Here is a 19,470-nt window from a genome sequence, read left to right on the forward strand (position 1 = left end):
GACGGTTTCTCCACAAGGATATGTGCTCTGGGCCCGGGGCGTGTTTGGATTGGTTCTGAATTGGGATCTGGGTATGGTGCTTTTGGAAAGGCGTGTAGGACAAACCCTTGTTGCTGGCACGTATCCTGGCTCAAGAATACCCACCTGGGAGAGGTCTTACGTAGATGGGAAGCTTCTAGGTTCAGCTCGATGGTGGAAGTGGAAAGGATTTGCTCCCAGAGCTTTCACTGTGTCACTGGTAATTAAAAGCATGTGTTCGAAGCTGTCATCTTTGCAGCCTCCATCTGGAGTTTCTAGGGGGGAGCTTTCATTTAGCTTGTCTGCTGTCCTGATTCGGGGTAGTGGGGTGGGGTGGGAGGGGTTTGAAGAAATACCACCTCACTTGTGAATTCCAGCTGCAGACCCAGCCTCCTCCTTTGTATATTGGTGTCTAAAGCTGGTTGGGCCTCAGACATATGGGCCTCGCTGATTAAGGCAGGGATTAGAGGCCAGCGTCATTTGTAGTCATTTTTTAAAAATTATTTATTTTTGGCTGTGTTGGGTCTTCGTTGCTGCACGCAGGCTTTCTCTAGTTGTGGTGAGTGGGGGGCTACTCTTTTTTTTTTTTTTTGCGGTACGCAGGCCTCTCACTGTTGTGGCCCCTCCCGTTGCGGAGCACAGGCTCAGCGGCCATGGCTCACGGGCCTAGCTGCTTCCATGGCATGTGGGATCTTCCCGGACCGGGGCACGACCCTGTGTCCCCCGCATCGGCAGGTGGACTCTCAACCACTGCGTCACCAGGGAAGCCCGGGGGGCTACTCTTTGTTAGGGTGCGTGGGCTTCTCATTGCAGTGGCTTCTCTTGTTGCAGAGCACGGGCTCTAGGCATGCAGGCTTCAGTAGTTGTGGCGCACGGGCTTAGTTGCTTCGCGGCATGTGGGATCTTCCCAGACCAGGGATCGAACCTGTGTCCTCTGCATTGGCAGGCAGATTCTTCTCCACTGCACCACCAGGGAAGCCCCCATTTGTAGTCGTTTAAACTTCAAAAGAGGTGCCACCCTGGATTTCAGGGAGGGAGGTGCGAGGCAGTGGAGGTGTAGTACCGATGTGTCTGGGGGAGGGTGTTGAGGAACCCATCTCTTGGCTGGACAAAATCATGCTTATCGGAGAGACACCATCCCACCAACCCAAGGGAGGCCAGCTCCTTTGCTAAGGTCTTCAGATCCGTGTCTCGCTTCTAGTTCCTGGGTGATGGGAATGTCCTTAGGTCAGCATCCATTCCAGGAAAGGTTCTTTCCTCTTCTTTAATCTCTGCTGGCGTCTATGAGAGCCTCGGAGGAGAGTCTTCAAAAACACCTACATAATCTGAAAATGTGGTCCTGGCTCAGTCCACAGTCAACTTGGGCTCAAACCAAGTAGCTTAGGAAAGAGTGCCCCATCCTGTTTTTAAGGGAAGTTATTCAGCTGCATTTGTTGTCTGGTTGGGAATGGTGATGGCAAGCTGGGAATCTCCTCGGGTGCCTATTGCTGTGTTTTTATATCTCTCCTTCCCGTGCCTGGGAACAAGCAGATTGTGGTTTCGCTGGAGTCTCTAATGCCATGGGGGGTGGGGTGGGGGTGGATTGAGTTCATCCAAGTGGCCTTGAGCATGGGCTTGGGGGGAGACAGAAGCGCCAGCACATGTAACCATGATTGAGCTCCTTACCTATCCTCTCCCCTTCCTCTCCCCAGCCATGTAGGTGAGGAGTGACAGTCTGAATCTCTAGGGACCCATATGTCCCTAAATGCCAGGCTGACGACTCAGTCCCCGGCCGGCTCACCTGGTGCACACCCACTCCCCAGTGAAGACCAGTCAGGGACAGCAGCTCAGGCCGTTTGCCTCTTCTGCAAGGCTTGAGGTCATGCACTCAACCCCGGAGAAGGGCTCACTGTGAAAACCCCTTTTATCCTGGAAAGAATGGGGCAGTCAGGCAGGGGTTAAATGCAGGGTGACAGCATTTAAAGTCTCTGGAGCAAATTGGGGCTGCTCTGCCAGCCGGACTACATGGGCCACTGCCTCATGCACCCCGTCCCTGAAGCAGAGCAGGGCTGTCCCGCGAAGGGGCAGGGGCCAGGTGAGGGCCAGATCCCCGTGCAGCTCTTGGCTGCTGTCTTAGGGCACTAACACCCTCTCCCCAGGGAGGCTTTTTCTTAGCAGAGCCCAGCAGTGGCTGCGTGGACTTCTGAACCTGTGGCCCAGAGCTAGGGGGGCAGTGAAAAGGGAGGGAATGCCAAAGGATTCATGATCAAGTTTGGCTCCCTTTGCTTCTTTATTGCTGCTGTTAACTATCCCGTGATACTGCACCTACAGTGCTGTGATCGCCAGGCCACTTCACAGCAGGTATCTTAAGCTGGTGGGAGAAAAAAAGGCGCAGGGTGGTGGTCCCCAGACTTGTCTGCACATCGGGACCCCTGGGAGCTTCCAAATCACAGTCTGTTGGCAGGATCCCAGCATCAGTATTCTTTGAGGCTTCCCAGATGATTTCAAGGTGCAGACAAGTTGGGGAGCCCCTGGTGTAAGGGGGAAAAGGGTCTGTGTTCTGTGGGGGAGTATCTTTTTTTTTTTTTTTTTTTTTTGTGGAGAGTATCTTTGGTGGCTGTGCAGGTTCTGTGATTCTGCCTGTGCTCCTATAGGGAAGAATTCGAGTACCTTGCTTGTTGAGCCTCTTCTCAACTAAGACTTTCACTCGATTGTAGAAACTTGACAAGGTGTGTTAACTCTGCCTCTTCCTCCCATTGGCTTTGTTGTAGTGGATGACATGGTAAAAGTGACCCACGGGACAGGGTCTCCTTTCAGGGCGATGAAGATGTTCTGGAACTAGGTAGTGGTGATGGTTGCTCAGCTCTGCGAATGCTCTCGGTGTCACTAACGGTAAATGTTGTGTTACACCTGCCTTGCCACAGTTTTAAAAAGTAGTGACCTGTGGTAGCTTTTAAATGCATGCAGGTATTTAGATATTCAGTAAAGAACACTGGCTCTGGAGAATGAAAATGGAGACTTCAGTTAGGTGCCTGAGATCTGTAGATAGACGCTTGTTTCCAGAGCACCTCTGAGGTCTCCAGGGATGGGCCCACAGTCACGGGCCTGTCTGTCTCCGTGATTTTTCAACCTTTTCTTTTCCATCCTGGTTGCAGAAAGGAGAGACAGGAAAGTTCCCTGTGGCTCATTTTCCGAGGCTGACCTTTCTGCAGGGGAAGTGAGCGCCCTTGCTCCTTCTCTGCCCCAGATGCTGTTTTCCTCTGGGCGGCCCGGGGACTGGTAACCAGCCATGTAGGGGCGGGTCTCCCAAAGCCTGGAGTCGTCCTGACCCAGGACGGACTGCTGAGTGATCGGCCCCCTGCTGAGTGATCGGCCCCCTCCTCTGGTCCTGCTGCCTAAGACCCTAGTTGATGTGACAGCTTCACCGAGGTTATAGGGCTGCAGGGTAGAGGAGGCTGGTGACTCGCCCGGGAGCCCTCCCTTTGCAGGAGCCTTGTGAAAGGATACTGTACAGCGTGGCCACTGGGAGGTCACCACTGGCCCTACCATCTCTCTCGCTCAGTACTGAATGGCTAGCCCCGTCTGGCTGTGTGCCTACTGTCACAGACAGGCTTCCTCTCCGGGCTATTTTCAGCGGGAAGATATTATTAACTGCTGAGGCACAGTTCTCAATTTAGCGGCTAACACACCAAGAAAGGAATATTCCCTTGGTGGCGGCAACTCTACCTAAACACGGTGGCTCGTTGGGGGTGATGCCCCCAGCCCCCTTCGCTTCTCCCCACGGGGGTCTGTGCCCCTAGCCCACTTTCTGGGGCGGCTGCGACTGAAGATTCAGTGTCTACCATAGAGAGAATGAGGCTTTTTCTTAAAGCCAACTGTAGACCATGATAGCGTTTATATTCTAAAATGGGGAGATTTTGTGACCGGGATGGGGCACTGGATGGAAAAAGGAACTTTCGGTGGAGTTTAGGACAGCTGTTTAAAACAGGGTGATAACTTTCACCTTGTAAGTGAACAGGAAGTATTGGGACAAGACAGGAAATGGCATCATTCCTTTTATGAGAAGAACTCCAGAAAAGAAGTTGTTCGTGAAAGGTAGTGGCTGAGAGGAGGCCGGCCCGGTTTTGTTTTGTATTTTTTCCCCCTTCTTTCCTTCCACTCCCATGAGAATTTCTGGGCCATTTTCTTTAAGAAAGAGGCTGTTTGAGAACTTTGTTATTTTTATTATTTAAAAAAATATTTTACCAGAAGGGTCACATTCAGTTGAAATGCTAACTGCAGCCTTCTTGCCCAGTATACTAAGAATCTTTCATGAGTGTTGCAGCTTCCTTCCCCAAATGGGGAGGCCGAGCAGCTCTTGGCTGGAAGTGAATTTTGGTTTGGCTGCACAGTCTTAGACACTGAGCCCCACCCAGTGTCATTAGCTCAGTTTTAACTTGCAAAAAAAAAAAAAAAAAAAAAAAAACCTCTTTTTTGGGGGGAGGGGTGGGTGGGAATTTACGGATACCCTTAGCCTGTTCACCCCAGCATGACCTTCCCCTCACCAAGGTGCCTGGCGTTTGGCAGGCTGGGGCTGCCTTTATTTACTAGCAGTGGGCCTCATTTTGCCCAAGGAGTCCCTCCTTTAGCTTCCTGACTGCCTATCGCTAGGACTCTGGTGAGCGGTAAAGAGGTGACAGAAGACAGCTCCCCTGGTACAGCTGTGCTTAGCCCTGGGGGATGGGGGTAACTCAGCCCTCAGTCACCAAGAAGCTTCCCCCTTTAGAAAGAGGGCTTGTGCAGCCCCACAGTGCTGTGCAGAAGGTGGTATTGTGCTGGGTGTGAAAACAGTTTTCATTTATTCATCTCTGGGTTTCTAAGTCCCCTCTTGGGACAATGTCATTGTTCTCGTAACATGGGACAGTGCCCCGACCCGGGCTGTCAAGGAGCCATCTTTAGGATGGAGACCAGAAAGAAAGAGATCTGTGTGTGGCTGGCTTGCTCCCCATTTCCCCCCAACCCCCAGCTTTTTTCCTTAGTGGGCTTTGTTTTGTTTTCATAACACAACAAGAGCCCTGGGGTGTGTAAAAGCATTGTTGAACATTCGGTGAGGCTAACTTGTCCAAACAGAGCAGGACGCCAAGGCAGAATGCTGTGGGCAGGTGGTGAGCCCACAGAGGTTGCCTGGCCGGCGCCTGGCTTGGAAACACCTCCCGGGATCAGCCGCAGCTGGCAGGGAAGTAGCTGAGGACAGGGGCTCTTTTCCCGCCTCCATGGGGAGCCTGGGGCCAGACCTAGGCCTTTCTGGCTGACCCCTGCCTGGCAGGCACGCTCCGCTCCCAGGTGGGTTCTCACGGGCCACGCTCAGCCAGGTGTAAAGCTGGGGCCTGGGGGGCGGTGGTGGTGCAGCCGCTTTCGGAGAAGCCAGCGTGTCCCCGTGGTCCAATCATTTAGCGATTATTTACTGAGCACCTACTATGTGCCACGCTTTGCCAGGCATGGAGGATGTAGTTCTTGGACTCTGCAGACGTAATGGTCTGTCTGAAGGTGCTTTGGGGTCAGTGAGATGGAGGGTCCTTGAACAGGATGTGGCTCTGTCTGGAGGCAGGCACAGGGCAGCTTCTCAGCCATGGGGTGAGGTGTTGTAAGACACGGGGGAGGTGCAGGGATGGTACCCTGGGGAGATTGTTTGAGCACGCAGGGCCAGCACAGCTTCTCTGCTTCGGTTGTGTGGTCTGTTGAGAGTTGAGATAAAGCAAAGCTTGTGGATAAACAGAGGTCTGCCTCCTCTGGTTCTGTTTCTATTCCCGCCCCCCCCCCCCCACTTGTTGATTGTGAGATAAGAGCTGCAACAGCAGGAGGTAGGGTTATAATCCAGACCCTGGTGGTACTTGGGAGCCCAGCAGAGTGGAGGTGACCAGCCAAGGGGCAGGGCGGGGGTGGCATGGGCACCTGGAATGTTAGCATTTATGTCTTTACAGCCACAGGGGAGGTGGGACATTTTCAAAGCCCAGGACTTGGACTTTTTTTATAATTCCGGTGGGCTTGATTCCCATGAGGACCATCTGGGGATGCAACATTGCTTTTCAATTTAAAATCTGATGGTCAAGTTCATTTCTGAGGTCCCAGCCAGTGTGTGAAGCTCTGGCTGGCCCGCCTGTGGGTGGGTTTACGTGAGGTAATCTAATACCCAGTTACCAAGGGGTTTCATTTTCACTGCGCATCCTGCCCCTGGCCGTTCCCCCGAGGCCTACTGGAGCTCACTGATTTTAATTAATCATCCTTGCTCCTCTGTGGAGTCGGGAGAGCTCTTTTGGCCTTTGGTTAGATCCAGGGTAGTAAGGGAAGAACTGAGTTCAACTCCAGTTTTCCTCTTGCAAAATGGGGAGTTTCTGTCATTCAGACGTGAGCACTCAGATCACCAGGCCAGGGACTGTTGGTGTCTCTCGTGTTTGCTCATTTCTGTGTTGCCTTTTTACTTTTTAACTTGGGGTGGACGTTCAACAGGAACAAAAAAAGACAACGCCAAGGGCTTCCCTGGTGGCGCAGTGGTTGGGAGTCCGCCTGCTGATGCAGGGGACACGGGTTCGTGCCCCGGTCCGGGAGGATCCCACATGCCGCGGAGCGGCTGGGCCCGTGAGCCATGGCCGCTGAGCCTGCGCGTCCGGAGCCTGTGCTCCTCAACGGGAGAGGCCACAACAGTGAGAGGCCCTTGGACAGCAAAAAAACAAAAAAAGACAACGCCAAGAAAAGACTGTACTGTCAGTAAACTCACCTTTCTGCATCTGCCACTTGGAGCGTTAAATTACCATCTCCAGTCACCCTTTCCCACCTTGCGGTCACCTTCCCCAGTGAGCTTCTGAGGCTAGAGAGGGCCAGGAAGAGCCGCTCAGCTCAGAAAGCGCCTGGGGACCTTGCCAGCCCCAGGGCAGCCTCGTAGCCAGCACGGCCCCTCCCCCTCATTAATCAGTAACCAAGAGGGAAAAGCAGGAGTTGAGTTCTTCCTGTGATCTGGGTGCACAGTATACAGTTGTTAAAAACAGATGGGCCTCAGCTCAGTGGGATCACAGTTAAAGGCCCACTGTGGATGGGGGGCGGTGTTTCCTGGGAAAAGGCCTGGATTTGGGGGGAGGCTTGCAAAGATTCAGAAGCCGACCCCCATTTCAAGTGTTTGTCGGATGCCCCAGGAGGGGGCTTGGAGAGAATTACAATGGGAGGGAAAGCGCCCACCCTCCAAATTTCAGTCCCCTGGGGCTGGCCTGCTTTCCTGGGCTGAGGACGGGGGCACAGTCGTCAGCTGGCTGCATGGCCTTCACTGAGCCATTTTTGTGTCCTGGACCTCAGTTTTTTCATCTACAAAATAAGCAGTTGGACCTGGCCTCCAAGTCCCTTGCAGTACTGAATGAAATCCTGTGATCTTCGGTGCTTGGATTTGAAGGTGTGTGAGAATAAGACCCCTTTCGCGGAGGTGGTGGGTAGCTAATGGCCTCTTCCACCGGCGAAGGAAAAGGCTGTAGTTCTTCACGTTTTGAGGTTTGCAGACTTTTCCAAGAATGAATGAAAGTTGAAGGAACTTTCCCCAGAAAAATGCATGTGCATACATTTCCAGGGGTCCTTTAGCCCCATCCCATGGAATCCCTTGTACGCAAGAAGGCAGGGTGTACACGAGAGCATTAGGAGAGGCGGGCCTTTTTCTTTTTGTGGTAAAATATACACAGCATTTGCCATTCTAGCCCTTGTTAAGTGTACAGTTCAATGGCATTAAGTCCATCCCGTGGTTGTGCAAACATCACCGGTATCCACCCCCAGAACTTTTGCACCTTTCGAAACTGAAACTGTGCCCATTAGACACTAATATGGCAGTCCCCCCTCCTCCCAGCTCCTGACATGAATTTGACTGTTCCAGGTTCCTCATATGAGTGGATTTATACAGTATTTGTCCTTTTGTATTTGTTTTATTTCACTCAGTGTAAGGCCTTCAAGATTCATCCATGTTGTAGTAGGTGTCAGACTTGCTTTTCTTTTTAAATGCTTATAGATATCCGTTCATCCTTCAGTGGCCACTTGGGTTGCTTCCACCTTTTGGCTATCGTGAATAATGCTGCTGTGAACATGGGTGAACAGGTATCTCTTCAAGACCCTGCTTCAGTTCTCCTGGGCATATACCCAGAAGTGGAATTGCTGGGTCATGTGGTAATTCTGTGTTGAGTTTTTTGAGGCAGGGCCATCCTGACTTGAGTGTCTGCATAGACGGATCACAGATCCCATGGGGCAACTGGGTGGACTCGAGGGGGAGCCCTGGGGCAGGGGGAGTGAGAGGAGAGTGGCATGGGGTGGGGGGAGGAGGACAGCGGAGGAGGGGTGGCATGGCTCTCTGCAGGAATACAGGCCAGATTGGAGCCCGCGTTCACGTGAGGCCCAGAGTCCTCCGAAATGTGGAGCACACAGCACTGAGCAGCGGTGGCCTTGTGACGGTGGTCCAGGGTAGGGGGGCTTTCATACCCCTGGCCTCCTCACTGGAGGCTAAGGGGTGGGAGGGCCCGTGAGGGGGGGACTCACGCCTAGGAGGTCCTGGGTGCTTTGGGGGTGAAAGGGCTGGGATGGCTGAGCAGTGAGTGTGTCAAAGCCAGGGAGATCAGATTACGGAGGCAGACAGAAGTGATGATTAACTTTTCCAGTCTGCACACTGTCTCCACTCTGTCGTACTTTGTTTTTCCCTGTAAGTACAGTGCGGCCCTGGCCAGGCCCTGGTGTTGGGTTGTAAAGAAAGAAGGAATGAGGGCTGGGAGTGAGCAGGGGGCGGGGAGCCAGGGAGCTGGCCGGAGAGGGAAGGCTTTTCCATCAGATCCAGTGCTGGAATTTATTGGCCGGAATGCAGTAAGTGTTCAAAATGCCATCCCATCCAACAGTTTTCATAATTGTTATGGAACAAGGGGAGCTGGGGGAGGGGAGGGATGAAAAGGACTTTTGTTTCTCACTGGATTTTTCCTCTTCTTCGGAAGGTTTCTCTACCCTCCAGAAAAACGAGAGTTGAGCTGGAGCTGTGTGAAGGACGGGGTGGGGCAGGGCCCGCGTCTGGGGCTGGAATACCTTGCAGGGAGCCTGGAGGGTCCGTGCAGCTCGGGGGCTTTATTCAATTGAGACCCACAGCAAAAGCTGCTTCCGCAGAGCCCCCAGACCTGCAGAACCAGGAAAAAACTGTCCTGCACCTCTGGGGGTGGTGTCCTTTCGGAAAGCTGGCTGATTGTGCATCTGTGTTTATTAAGCTTCTTTAACGCGTAGCCAGCGTACTTACAAGTGGTCAGTAAAAAGGAGAAAATGAGGGACTTCCTGGTGGTTTAAGAGTAGTTTCCTTCGTTGGATCTGTGTTTGCGAGGGGAGGCGCATCACCAGTTGGGAATCCACGCGTGGAATTTGGGGGGGTTTCTGGACTCTCCCCGGGTTGGGGGTGGGTGGGTTAGAGATGTGACGTGCATACCCTTCTGTTGTGTGCACGTCCTCCTTGCTTTGTCTTCCGGGGAGTGGCCAGGATCCTCCCCAGGGGGCAGGCAGGTGAGCAGATAATGCCCCCGTGCAGGCAGGTCTGGGGGCTCTGTATGCAAGTGTGTGACCCCTCTTTCTGAAGGGAGCTGCTGAGTTAAGTTGGTGGGGGGGGACGACGGTGGGAACTTGGTGATGCACCCTGGGGTGGAAGAGACTTGAAATTCAGACTTGAAAAGGACGAGGCTGGATGCACGCTAACCACCAGCCAGGGAGGCCCATTTACTGTAAATATTATGAATGGAGTTGGCCGGGCTGGGAGTCCCCACCCTTCCTCTGAGGCCTCTCGGAGCTGGGCAGAGCTGGCCTCCTCAGAAGGCAGGCAGCCGGGTACACGCTATAATTTGCATGGCTGAAGGCTGGGGCACAGGAAGCCGCGTCAGCCCGGCTGGCGAGACAGATGGGAGCTTTTGATCTGTGTGGCTTCCCCCCTTCCCCGGCGCTACCCTTAATTATATTCTCTGATGGCAAAACACTGCTCTCAGGAGGGACCCCTGGGCTGGGGGCCTCCGACTTGGGCCGTTTGAGGGGCTTTAGGAGGTGGGGCTGTGGCCCGTTGGGGGAGTAGGGAAGTACTTTTTAGCTCTAGTAACTGATTACTCATCACAGTTTGTAAGGCACAGTCACGAATCAGTCTTCTAGACGAGTAGGACCTGCCAAATATGTCAGCCCAGGGGAGTTTGCAAGAGGAAGGAGGGTGATGATGGCTGAGAAGCTTCAGGGCGCCGGGCATGGGTGGGCATTGGAAATAAGATGGTGATATAGGAGACCCTTCCCCGGACACTCACCTTTTCCTGGGGGCCATGAATGACGACACAGAAAGAACACGAGTTTGTTAACTCTTTGCAATGAAAAAAAAAGTTGGTTTATAGACGGACACGGCCAAATCTGACTCAAATCTCCTTTCCCTTTTGATTTTGTTTTGTTTTATTGTTGCAAATGAAATGCGAAAACGTGCCCTGATCCCCGAAGTGATTTTCTTACTCTCCAGAAGGTAGTAGAAATAAATGGAACCTGTGTTGTTGAATATTGAAACCCACAGTGTAGCCAGAGACCATCAGAGCCAGAAGGGGGCCCATGGGGCTGTTTTGCCCCAGCCGCCTTTGCCCCAGCTGTGGGCTGGTCAGACTGAGACTCTGAGGGGCAAAGCCGCTTGGCCAAGGTCACAGAGCAGCAGCTTGCTGGCAAAGAAGCCGTTTCACTCCTGGCTTGCCTGGTGTGAAGGAGCTGGACCCCATCCTCGGGGGCCACGGTAGGCATAGCATTTCCACAGTGGGCTGGGAAGGACACTTGTCTTCCCCTCTAGTGTTTGGAGGGGACTGGTGGCTTTTGAGGCCTGAGGTGGCCGCCCACACACAGCTCACACCAGCCAATGTTCTGGCCTTGAACCCAGCTCTGCTTTGCAGCAGGTGATGTGTGTCTCATTGCCCCTCCTTTAACATAGGAATGGTAATACCGTGCAGCCTCTCAGGGTCCGCTTTCTGTGAGCCCCTTTCAACAGAACTATACATAGTAAATGCTCGTTAGGTGAAGGTATCAGCCCAGAACTGTTGTCCCATCTGGGGGTGGGAGGGGGCGAAGAGTTGTCAGCATTTTCCGAGCATCTGGAGAACCTAAGAGATAATATGCCCCTAAGAGCTGAGACCCTCCGCGGTGGCTGTTGGCCGGGCCCTGACCTCTGGCTGCTTTTCATCAAATTGTCACAATGCCAGTGTGGCCAGTACTGGGAGCTCCATTTTAGAGATGAGCTCAAGTCACCACCAAGGTGACACGGGAGGCAGATTGAAGGGGGGAGTGTCTGACTCCATAGCTGGTCAGCTCGTGGCGGGTAGAACTCGCTGAGGAGTGAGGTTGGGCCTAGGGACCTGAAGAAGCACCCTGGCCTTTGAAGGAGAGCTTGTGGCACCCCCAGCCCAGCCGCCTCAGCGGAGAACCTTGTTGCAGAGCTCTGAAAAAAAAATCCAACTTTTCCGTCCTGCCTTCTACCAGCCAGAGTTCATTCTCTGATGCATTTGGTTGTAGGAGCTTGGGGGTAGCGGTGATGGGTTGGGTCTGAGCATTTTCTGGGTAACTGAGAGTTAACCTGAAACGTTTTGAGTTAGTTTCAACCACCATGGTAGCTTGCTTTCAACCCCAGAGCTGTCTTTGCTGCCCCAAGAATCCGAGGGGGCAGCTCTGGCGTCATCTTTTGTGTCCCGGGTGAGGTTGTAAGCATGGCTGGTTAGAGCTGACCCCAGAACCCAGACTGAGCCCAGACACTGAAGCAAGTTTTTATGTGTTTGCTTCCTCCTGAAAACTAGAGACCAGCGAGAGACTTGGTTAATTGTGTTTGGGATGAGAGTGGATGGGACGGGTTGGCACCAAGTCCCCTTTTATCTCAGTCCTTGTCCCTGAAATGAGCTGGTTGCTCTCTGAACAGTTTCCTGACCAGGGTGGGGAGCCGGGCCGATGAAGCTGTTAACCTTTGGGACGACTGATGTAGGGGGAAGGACAGGATGAGGCAACCCTTGGTGGCGCCGGAGTCCCGAGGAGGGAGGGCCCTGGACCTGAGAGGGCGAGGCGTGGCCACGTTTGCGTTCCAGGGTTGCCGGGTTTACTTCTGGGTCTGCATGTGTGCCCTTCGTTTGCCCTCATCAGCCCGCGTGAGGCAGCCATTTCTGCCCAGGTTCCATCCCCAGCCGGGTGCTCTGCTGGACCACTGGGGAGGGGGCTCGCAGACCCATCCCACCGTGGGATAACCAGAATATTGAATAAGAGAAATAATCCCTTTATAATCCAAGTGCCTTGCGGAGATGAGAGTGGGTTGAGACCCCCCCACACGCACACCCGCCCGCCTTTTATTCCAGCCCCCTGGTTGCCCTGGCAGTGGGCACATTGGACTCAGCGGGTGCCTGCTTCTGTGGCTTTCTCTGTGCTGCTTCGTTTCCCAAGTATGTCCCTGTCCTGAAAAGTCAGAAACTTGGGGACCCCCCACCCCTGTCCCATCAGCACCGCCTCTGTGTGTGGACACAGCTAGGGTGAGATGGCCTCACTTCAAGCGTTCTCAGAATCCCACTGGGACTGGGTGTTTTGGAACAGTTCTGCCTCTCTGGCCTCATGGTCAACTTCCTAAATTGGAGACCGGACATGGTACCGTCGAGGCACTGAACTTGGCCTTTCCTCCCTCCCTTTGCGGTCTCCCTCCCTCCTTTTTTTTTTTTTTTTTGCGGTCCGCAGGCCTCTCACTGTTGTGGGCTCTCCCATTGCGGAGCACAGGCTCAGGACGCGCAGGCTCAGCGGCCATGGCTCATGGGCCCAGCCGCTCCGTGGCAGGTGGGATCTTCCCAGACCGGGGCACGAACCCATGTCCCCGCCCCGCATCGGCAGGCGGACTCTCAACCACTGCGCCACCCGGGGAGCCCCTCCCTCCAGTTTTTTTCTTTTTCATTTCCTACACCTTCAAATCAAAAATTTTAAAAGGGGGAAGTTCCTCTCTTACCTAGGCCTTGAGGGTCTGGTCACCCTGTGCCATTGCGATCCCAGGCATGAGATTCATTCATGAGCCTCTGGTCTTCTGGGAGGGTCTGGTCTGTTCATTCACGACCAGGGTAATTAAATAACTCTTTGTATGAGGCATGGAGCTCCTTGTTAAGTGGTCTTCCCTAATGCAAGTGCAAACACGAGGCACAATCCTTCTCCTTCTCCACACGGCCTCCCGCTTTGCTTTTAAAGGGTAGATTTTATGCTTTAAGGGAAATTGGGAAGGGGAGGGGGAAAAACAACCTTAAAGGAATTTTAGGCTGATTCAGCACTTTTCTGGGGTTGGTCCACAAATTCCCTGAACTGTAATAAGAAGAAAAACTTGTGAGCAGGCATCTGATTAGGTAGCTTTTGACAACACAGCTTTTCTTTTGGATGCTTTAGAATGCACAAATACAGTTTTAAAACAGGCCCCTGGTACAGTTTTCTGAGGAGCGAGAAGTTGAAAATACCGGAAAAGGTTATAAAAGCTGAGGGAAATTCACAAGGGACCGCGAGTTTTGCCTTCAGAGGTTAAGTATCGGCAACCAGGATACTAAGACCCTTCCTCAGTCCTTGTAACGAGGGGGCCTTTTTTTTTTCTGTGCAGGGTCCTCCCAGCTCCTCCCTCGGAGGCCTGGGAAGCCCCCAAGAGCTAAGCGTCTGCCCTGACCTTTGTGGGGAGATGCTTGTGGGCTGTGGGCCCAATTCCAGGAACTGTGCTTCTCTGAAGATGATGCTGAGCGCTTCCTAGAAATGAGCCCAGACGGCGGGTACTTCAGGGCTAAGGAGCGGAGTCTGAACTGGCCATTTGGGGCGTTGTACCGGGCCCCCAGAAGCGTGCTGTGTAAAAGGGGCCTTCGCTCCAGTGATGGGTTTGTCTGACAGCCTATTTCTGTGCTCAGAGCTGTGGAGTTCAGGAGCAGCAAGAAGAGGTATCAGGGCACTAGGGGACTGCAGGGTGACATGGTGGGGCGACACGTGGGGGCCCTGCTGCCCCAGATTAGGGCACCTAGTGGGCTTTCAGGGGCCTTGTTCACATCCAGGGACACCTACACGCTGCCGTTTATCTGGGCCGGGCCATTAACCTCAACAGAAAAAGGCTTTTTCTTTTTCCAGGGGATGTCTGGCAGCAAATTGCTGGATGCATTGTCGGGCCGCACAGATGAAAGAGAAACCCGCCAGAATGCCCCCTCACCCCGCCCCATTCCCCCTCCTCTCTACTGGCCAACCTCAGTCTCCCCACCACCCCCCGCCCAGCTTCCTCTGCCCCCAGGCAGACAAGGCGCCCCCCGCCCCTTGCCGGTGGGCCTGGCACAGGGGCAACTCAATCTTCAGGCTTCCTCCCCCTCCCCCCACTCCCCCAACCCCCATACTCTGGCGGGTGCCAGGTTTCAGGGGAGCCGGGCTCCATGAAACAAAGTATTGTGAGGCTCCGCTGAGGGTCTCCTGAACTTCCCTCCCAGCGACTCCTGAGCCTTCCTTTCCAGGCCGGTTTGTTGTCCTGAGTTGGGATAATAAGTGAGAACTTCTTATATTTGGAAACGCTCTCCCGCCTCAAACAAGCAGGCAGGTGGGCGCCCTGTGCCTTCCAGAAGAGGGCTTTCTCCGACACGGCGAACTTGGACGTCAGAGCATTTTTATTTATGCGGGTGTTATGGGTCTTTGGTATAGCCTTCAGAGCTGAACTCCCTCGGCAAGAGGGTTCAGAAGATTGCTAGCGCTCGCGAGTTTATTAGCAGTTGATGGATACTTTGCAGAAACAAGTTAAGGCCTGATGACTCACCTTCTGCTTGGAGCTCTTGTACCTCTCTTGTTTTTCCATATGTTCCTGTGTATGCGCATGCAAACACACGTTCACATAACACACACTCGAAGTGTGCTCGTATCCATGCACACAGCCTCCTTCACACTTGTGCTTCAGAGATGAATGTCGGGGTCGGGGGTGATGGGCCAGGTTTCTGGTGTTGATTTTCGGTGGGGTGGTGGTTGAGGGGAGGAAGGAGCCCTCAGCGTCCCCGTCTTGTGTAGCTGGCGGGGCAGGCATTTGAAGGCCAGGTGGGGGCGTCCAGGCAACTGGTGCTCAGGGTGGGTGTTTGTGGCTGCCTCAGTGGGTCACCGAGCGCCTTTGTACAGACTTATTCACGGGACACCTCCATGTAAAGTTAATGCAGCTGACTGGTTCCCAGGTCCTTACATGCCTGTTAACGTTGGAAGGAGTTGGTGTGCTGAGCTGCACTGGTTACCCAGCCTGCTGGGGCAGCAGGACAGTCGAGACCCGAGCCCTCCTTTACCCCCCCTGCTGTGCTGTATAACCCATCGTCATCCAGGCTCTAAACTCAGTGGTTCCAAAATCAAAAAGGCCAATCAAACCCAAAGACATCACACACCACCCCCAACTTCATGCCCCAAGCCCCCCCACCCCAGTAAGTGAGAAGCAGGGACCTACAGGGAGGGCAGGAGGCCGCCTCTGCTGCCTGCCAGGCCTTCCCCCTGTCTCTCCCCATTTTCGTTAACAAATACAAGACTTCCGGTCTCCGCCCTGCCACCACAAACCACAGTGTTCCTGCAGCCCGGCTGGGCTGGGGAGACTCACGGTTCCCAGTCTGAGTCCTGCCCTGCCGGCTCTAGCTTAAAGGAGGAGTTAGAGGAGTCGGAATGCCAGCCTCCAGGGCCCCCTTTCCTTTCATATGCTCCCCCCTTTAAAGATCTCTGAGCGCCTGTTTGGGAGTCACCTTACCAGAATCACCCCAGTCTCCCCTGCTGCCCGTGGGAAGCAGCATGTCTAGGAAAGCCGGGGTGGGCCCTCCAGGGGAGGAAGGGGGCAGGGCATCGACTTTAGATGCTTCTAGGGAGGGAAGGGGAAGAAAGGAAGATGCAGCAAGCAGGACCCTGCAAGCATGGCGGTACCCACTTTAAACACATCGTCTTCTGTCTGGGCTGCAGGAAGTTAAGGTAGTCTGGGCTGACACCAACTTGCAGGTTGTGATTTGGCATTTTTACCTGAACTCACGTGTACAGAGCTGCCGCTGACAGACACATTGAGAGTTATTTTTCTATTAGGAAGATAGATATTTTTAACCCAAACCACGTCCTTTAAAATTTTTCCTGGATATGGGACTTCCCTGGTGGTCCAGTGGCTAAGACTCCACACTCCCAATGCAGGGGGCCAGGGTTCGATCCCTGCTCAGGGAACTAGATTGCACGTGTCACAACTAAGAGTTCACACACAGCAACAAAGATACTGCATGTGGCAACGACGATCCCACATGCTGCAACTAAGACCCAGCACAGCCAAAGAAATAAATAAGTAAATAAATATTTGTGGCGGGGAATAAACTCTGCAGTGGCTCCTCCTTTAAAAAAAAAAAAAAAGTTTTTTTTCCTCCCGGATAGCGCCTCCTATGACCAAGGCACTGATCTGAGAACTGGGAGACAACAAGCACAAAGACTGCTTAGCAGGTGGTCCTGGGGTCTAGGTCTGGTTCCATCATCCCTGGGGCCTGAGCAACAAGCTTTCTGAGTCCAGGTTTTCTCGTGAGGATGACAAGGGACTGGAGCAGTTGGCCTTCAAGGTTCCATCCAGTTGAAAGAACTGTAATTCTAGACCATCCAACTGTAAGGCCTTTTCTAGCCCTAAAACTAGGACCAGCCAAGTTACTAAGTGGTCTTGGCTTCTGAGCTCTGCAGCGATGGGGCTTTCCTTTGGCCGGGTGGGCACACGTGCTGGTATCCTGGGTCTCTGACAGGGTGTGGGGAGTGGAGGGAAGAGGCTCCCCAGCAAGCCCCACGCTTAGAGGCAAGGCTCTTCCGTCACTGGGTCACGATTTCCAGGCCCCAGTAGGAGGACTGTTCGGCCTGCAGCACATCCAGCACCCCATTCCCTCCTCCTGTCTTGCCCTGAGAGACGAGCTGATCATGGGGCTGTGTGTGATCTTGATTTCGGGAGGAAGAGTAAAAAGGAGGGGCTCCATCACCCAACCATGTCCGCCATTTTGTTTTCTAGATTCCCAACTTCTTCTGGAGCCTGGGGATCGGTCACACTGGTGCGTGGTGGCATACTGGGAGGAGAAGACGAGAGTGGGGAGGCTCTACTGTGTCCAGGAGCCCTCCCTGGATATCTTTTATGATCTACCTCAGGGGAATGGCTTTTGCCTCGGACAGCTCAATTCGGACAACAAGAGTCAGCTGGTGCAGAAAGTGCGGAGCAAGATCGGCTGTGGCATCCAGCTCACGCGGGAAGTGGATGGCGTGTGGGTGTATAACCGCAGCAGTTACCCCATCTTCATCAAGTCAGCCACACTGGACAACCCGGACTCCAGGACGCTGTTGGTACACAAAGTGTTCCCCGGTTTCTCCATCAAGGCTTTTGACTACGAGAAAGCGTACAGCCTGCAGCGGCCCAACGACCACGAGTTCATGCAGCAGCCGTGGACTGGCTTCACCGTGCAGATCAGCTTCGTGAAGGGCTGGGGCCAGTGCTACACCCGCCAGTTCATCAGCAGCTGCCCGTGCTGGCTGGAGGTCATCTTCAACAGCCGGTAGCCACGTGGGGAGAGGACAGCGGGAGCCTAGCGGGCCCGGTCCAAACTACTTTGCTGCTAATAGTTTCCTCCTGAGTGCTTGCTTTTCATGCAAACTCTTTGGTCGTTTTTTTTTTCTTTCTTTCTTTTTTCTCCCCTCCTTCCCCTCGTTCTTGTTTATGTTCTGTTTTGTTCTTTGAGAAATAGCTTATGAAAAGAATTGTCGGGGTTTTGGCGGGGGCGGGTGGTATGGTTGGCAGAACACCGAGGCGTGAAAAGGGGAAGCAAAAATCAGTACCACCGAACACACTGTAAATGGGGGGGCAGGCCTCGACTTCGGGGTCCTCGTTGCCCTCGTCAGGGTGTACGAGAGAGAGAGAGAGAGAGAGAGAGAGAGAGAGAGAGAGAGAGTGAGAGAGTGTGTGTGTGTGTGTGTACGCAGATGGGGGAAGCGGTGTGCTCTGTTGTGTTTCCTACGGATGTTGACCGCTGAGAGGTTTGCACTCCCAAGCTGTGTCCCTCGTGCTCCTTGGACTTGCACAGTGGGGCAGCGGGTGTCCCAGCAGTGGCCAGCAGCAAGGCTCTGTCCCCCAGCCTGGGGAAGCCCCCCTCCCACCTCTCCCCTTCTAGGACACTGGCCTGTCCGCAGGCTTCTTGGAAGGCACCCTGCCAGTTTTTCCATGCTGTCTCACTCCCTTCCGGCCACCCTGCTGCCGTTGTCGTGTCTTTCCTTTTTGGCCATCTGCTCCTGGATACCTCTGAGATGGGCTTCCCGAGGGCTGCCGGGGCAGCCCCGTCACAGTATTGCTCACCCAGTGCCCTCTCAGGCCCCTCCGCCTCTCCCCTGCCCTGGTTACATCAGGTTTTTCCTGGACTCAGAAAACCAGCTCAGCACTTTCCTCCCCTCTGCAGCCTGTGTGTTGAGCTCTGCTGTTAGACCAGCGAGGGGAGCCGCCCCACTCCCCACCAAGAAGGATTCGGTCCATCTTAACCCAAGGTACCATCCTGAGCTGACACCTAACTCTTCCGTTTCTTCTACAACTCATACACTCGTATGATACGTTGACACTGCTCTTAGCTCAATGAGCATGTTTAGACTTTAACATAAGCTATTTTTCTAACTACAAAGGTTTAAATGAACAAGAGAAGCATTCTCATTGGAAATTTAGCATTGTAGTGCTTTGAGAGAAAAAGGACTCCTGAAAAAAAAAACCCTGAGATTTATTAAAGAAAAAATGTATTTTATGTTATATATAAATATATTATTACTTGTAAATATGAAGACGTTTTATAAGCATCATTATTTATGTATTGTGCAATGTGTATAAACAAAAATAAAGAAAAGATGCACTTTGCTTTAATATAAATGCAAATAACAAATGCCAAATTAAAAAAGATAAACACAAGATTGGTGTTTTTTTCTATGGGTGTTATCACCTAGCTGAATGTTTTTCTAAAGGAGTTTATGTTCCATTAAACAATTTTTAAAATGTATACTTGATTCCATGTTGTCCTCCAGCTCCTTTTTCTTCTGGTGGGTGGGCAGCGGGATGTAGCCATCAGAATCCGGTACAGTTGGGGTCTCCCAGAGCTTGGTTGGGGAGGAAGCTTGGTTGGTGGGACCACAAAAGGGAGAGACGATCCGGAACGCCTTGCTCTTCCTTGCATCCTAGAAAGACCCGTACCTACACAGATACCACCTTTCTTGTTAGGCAGGAACCTTAGGGTGCAGCTGGTGGGTGTCCTGAATTTGTAATGGGTCAACCTCGGGGAGCCCTGAGTTACAAAGACAGCTGATTTTTCAAAGCCTGAAAAGTTGAAATATCATTTTGAATGATTGGGAAGGAGGTTGCACTGGGAGATAGGATGGGAAGGTAAAGTCCCAAGAACTTGGGGTCCATCCAGTTCCTGCTTGCTGACTCCTTTGCTTTAC

At 53.1% G+C, this 19,470-nt stretch overlaps 1 protein-coding gene across 3 annotated transcripts in view; it reads left to right on the forward strand.

The window, feature by feature from the left end:
• The window catches only part of SMAD7 (SMAD family member 7), a 31,405-nt gene extending 12,445 nt beyond the window's left edge, over nt 1-18,960 (forward strand). For 2 of the 3 annotated variants that reach the window (XM_079942350.1, XM_079942351.1), the window contains exon 4: nt 17,021-18,960. In XM_079942350.1, the coding sequence (XP_079798476.1) occupies nt 17,021-17,559 (539 nt within the window). In that variant the 3' untranslated portion in view covers nt 17,560-18,960. The remainder of the gene's footprint in view (nt 1-17,020) is intronic. The other variant, XM_079942352.1, reaches the window with a different exon arrangement.
• The last annotated feature ends 510 nt before the right edge of the window (nt 18,961-19,470 follow it).

The sequence above is a fragment of the Stenella coeruleoalba genome, assembly GCF_951394435.1.
Source record: "Stenella coeruleoalba genome assembly, chromosome: 14".
Classification (NCBI taxonomy): Eukaryota; Metazoa; Chordata; class Mammalia; order Artiodactyla; family Delphinidae; genus Stenella; species Stenella coeruleoalba.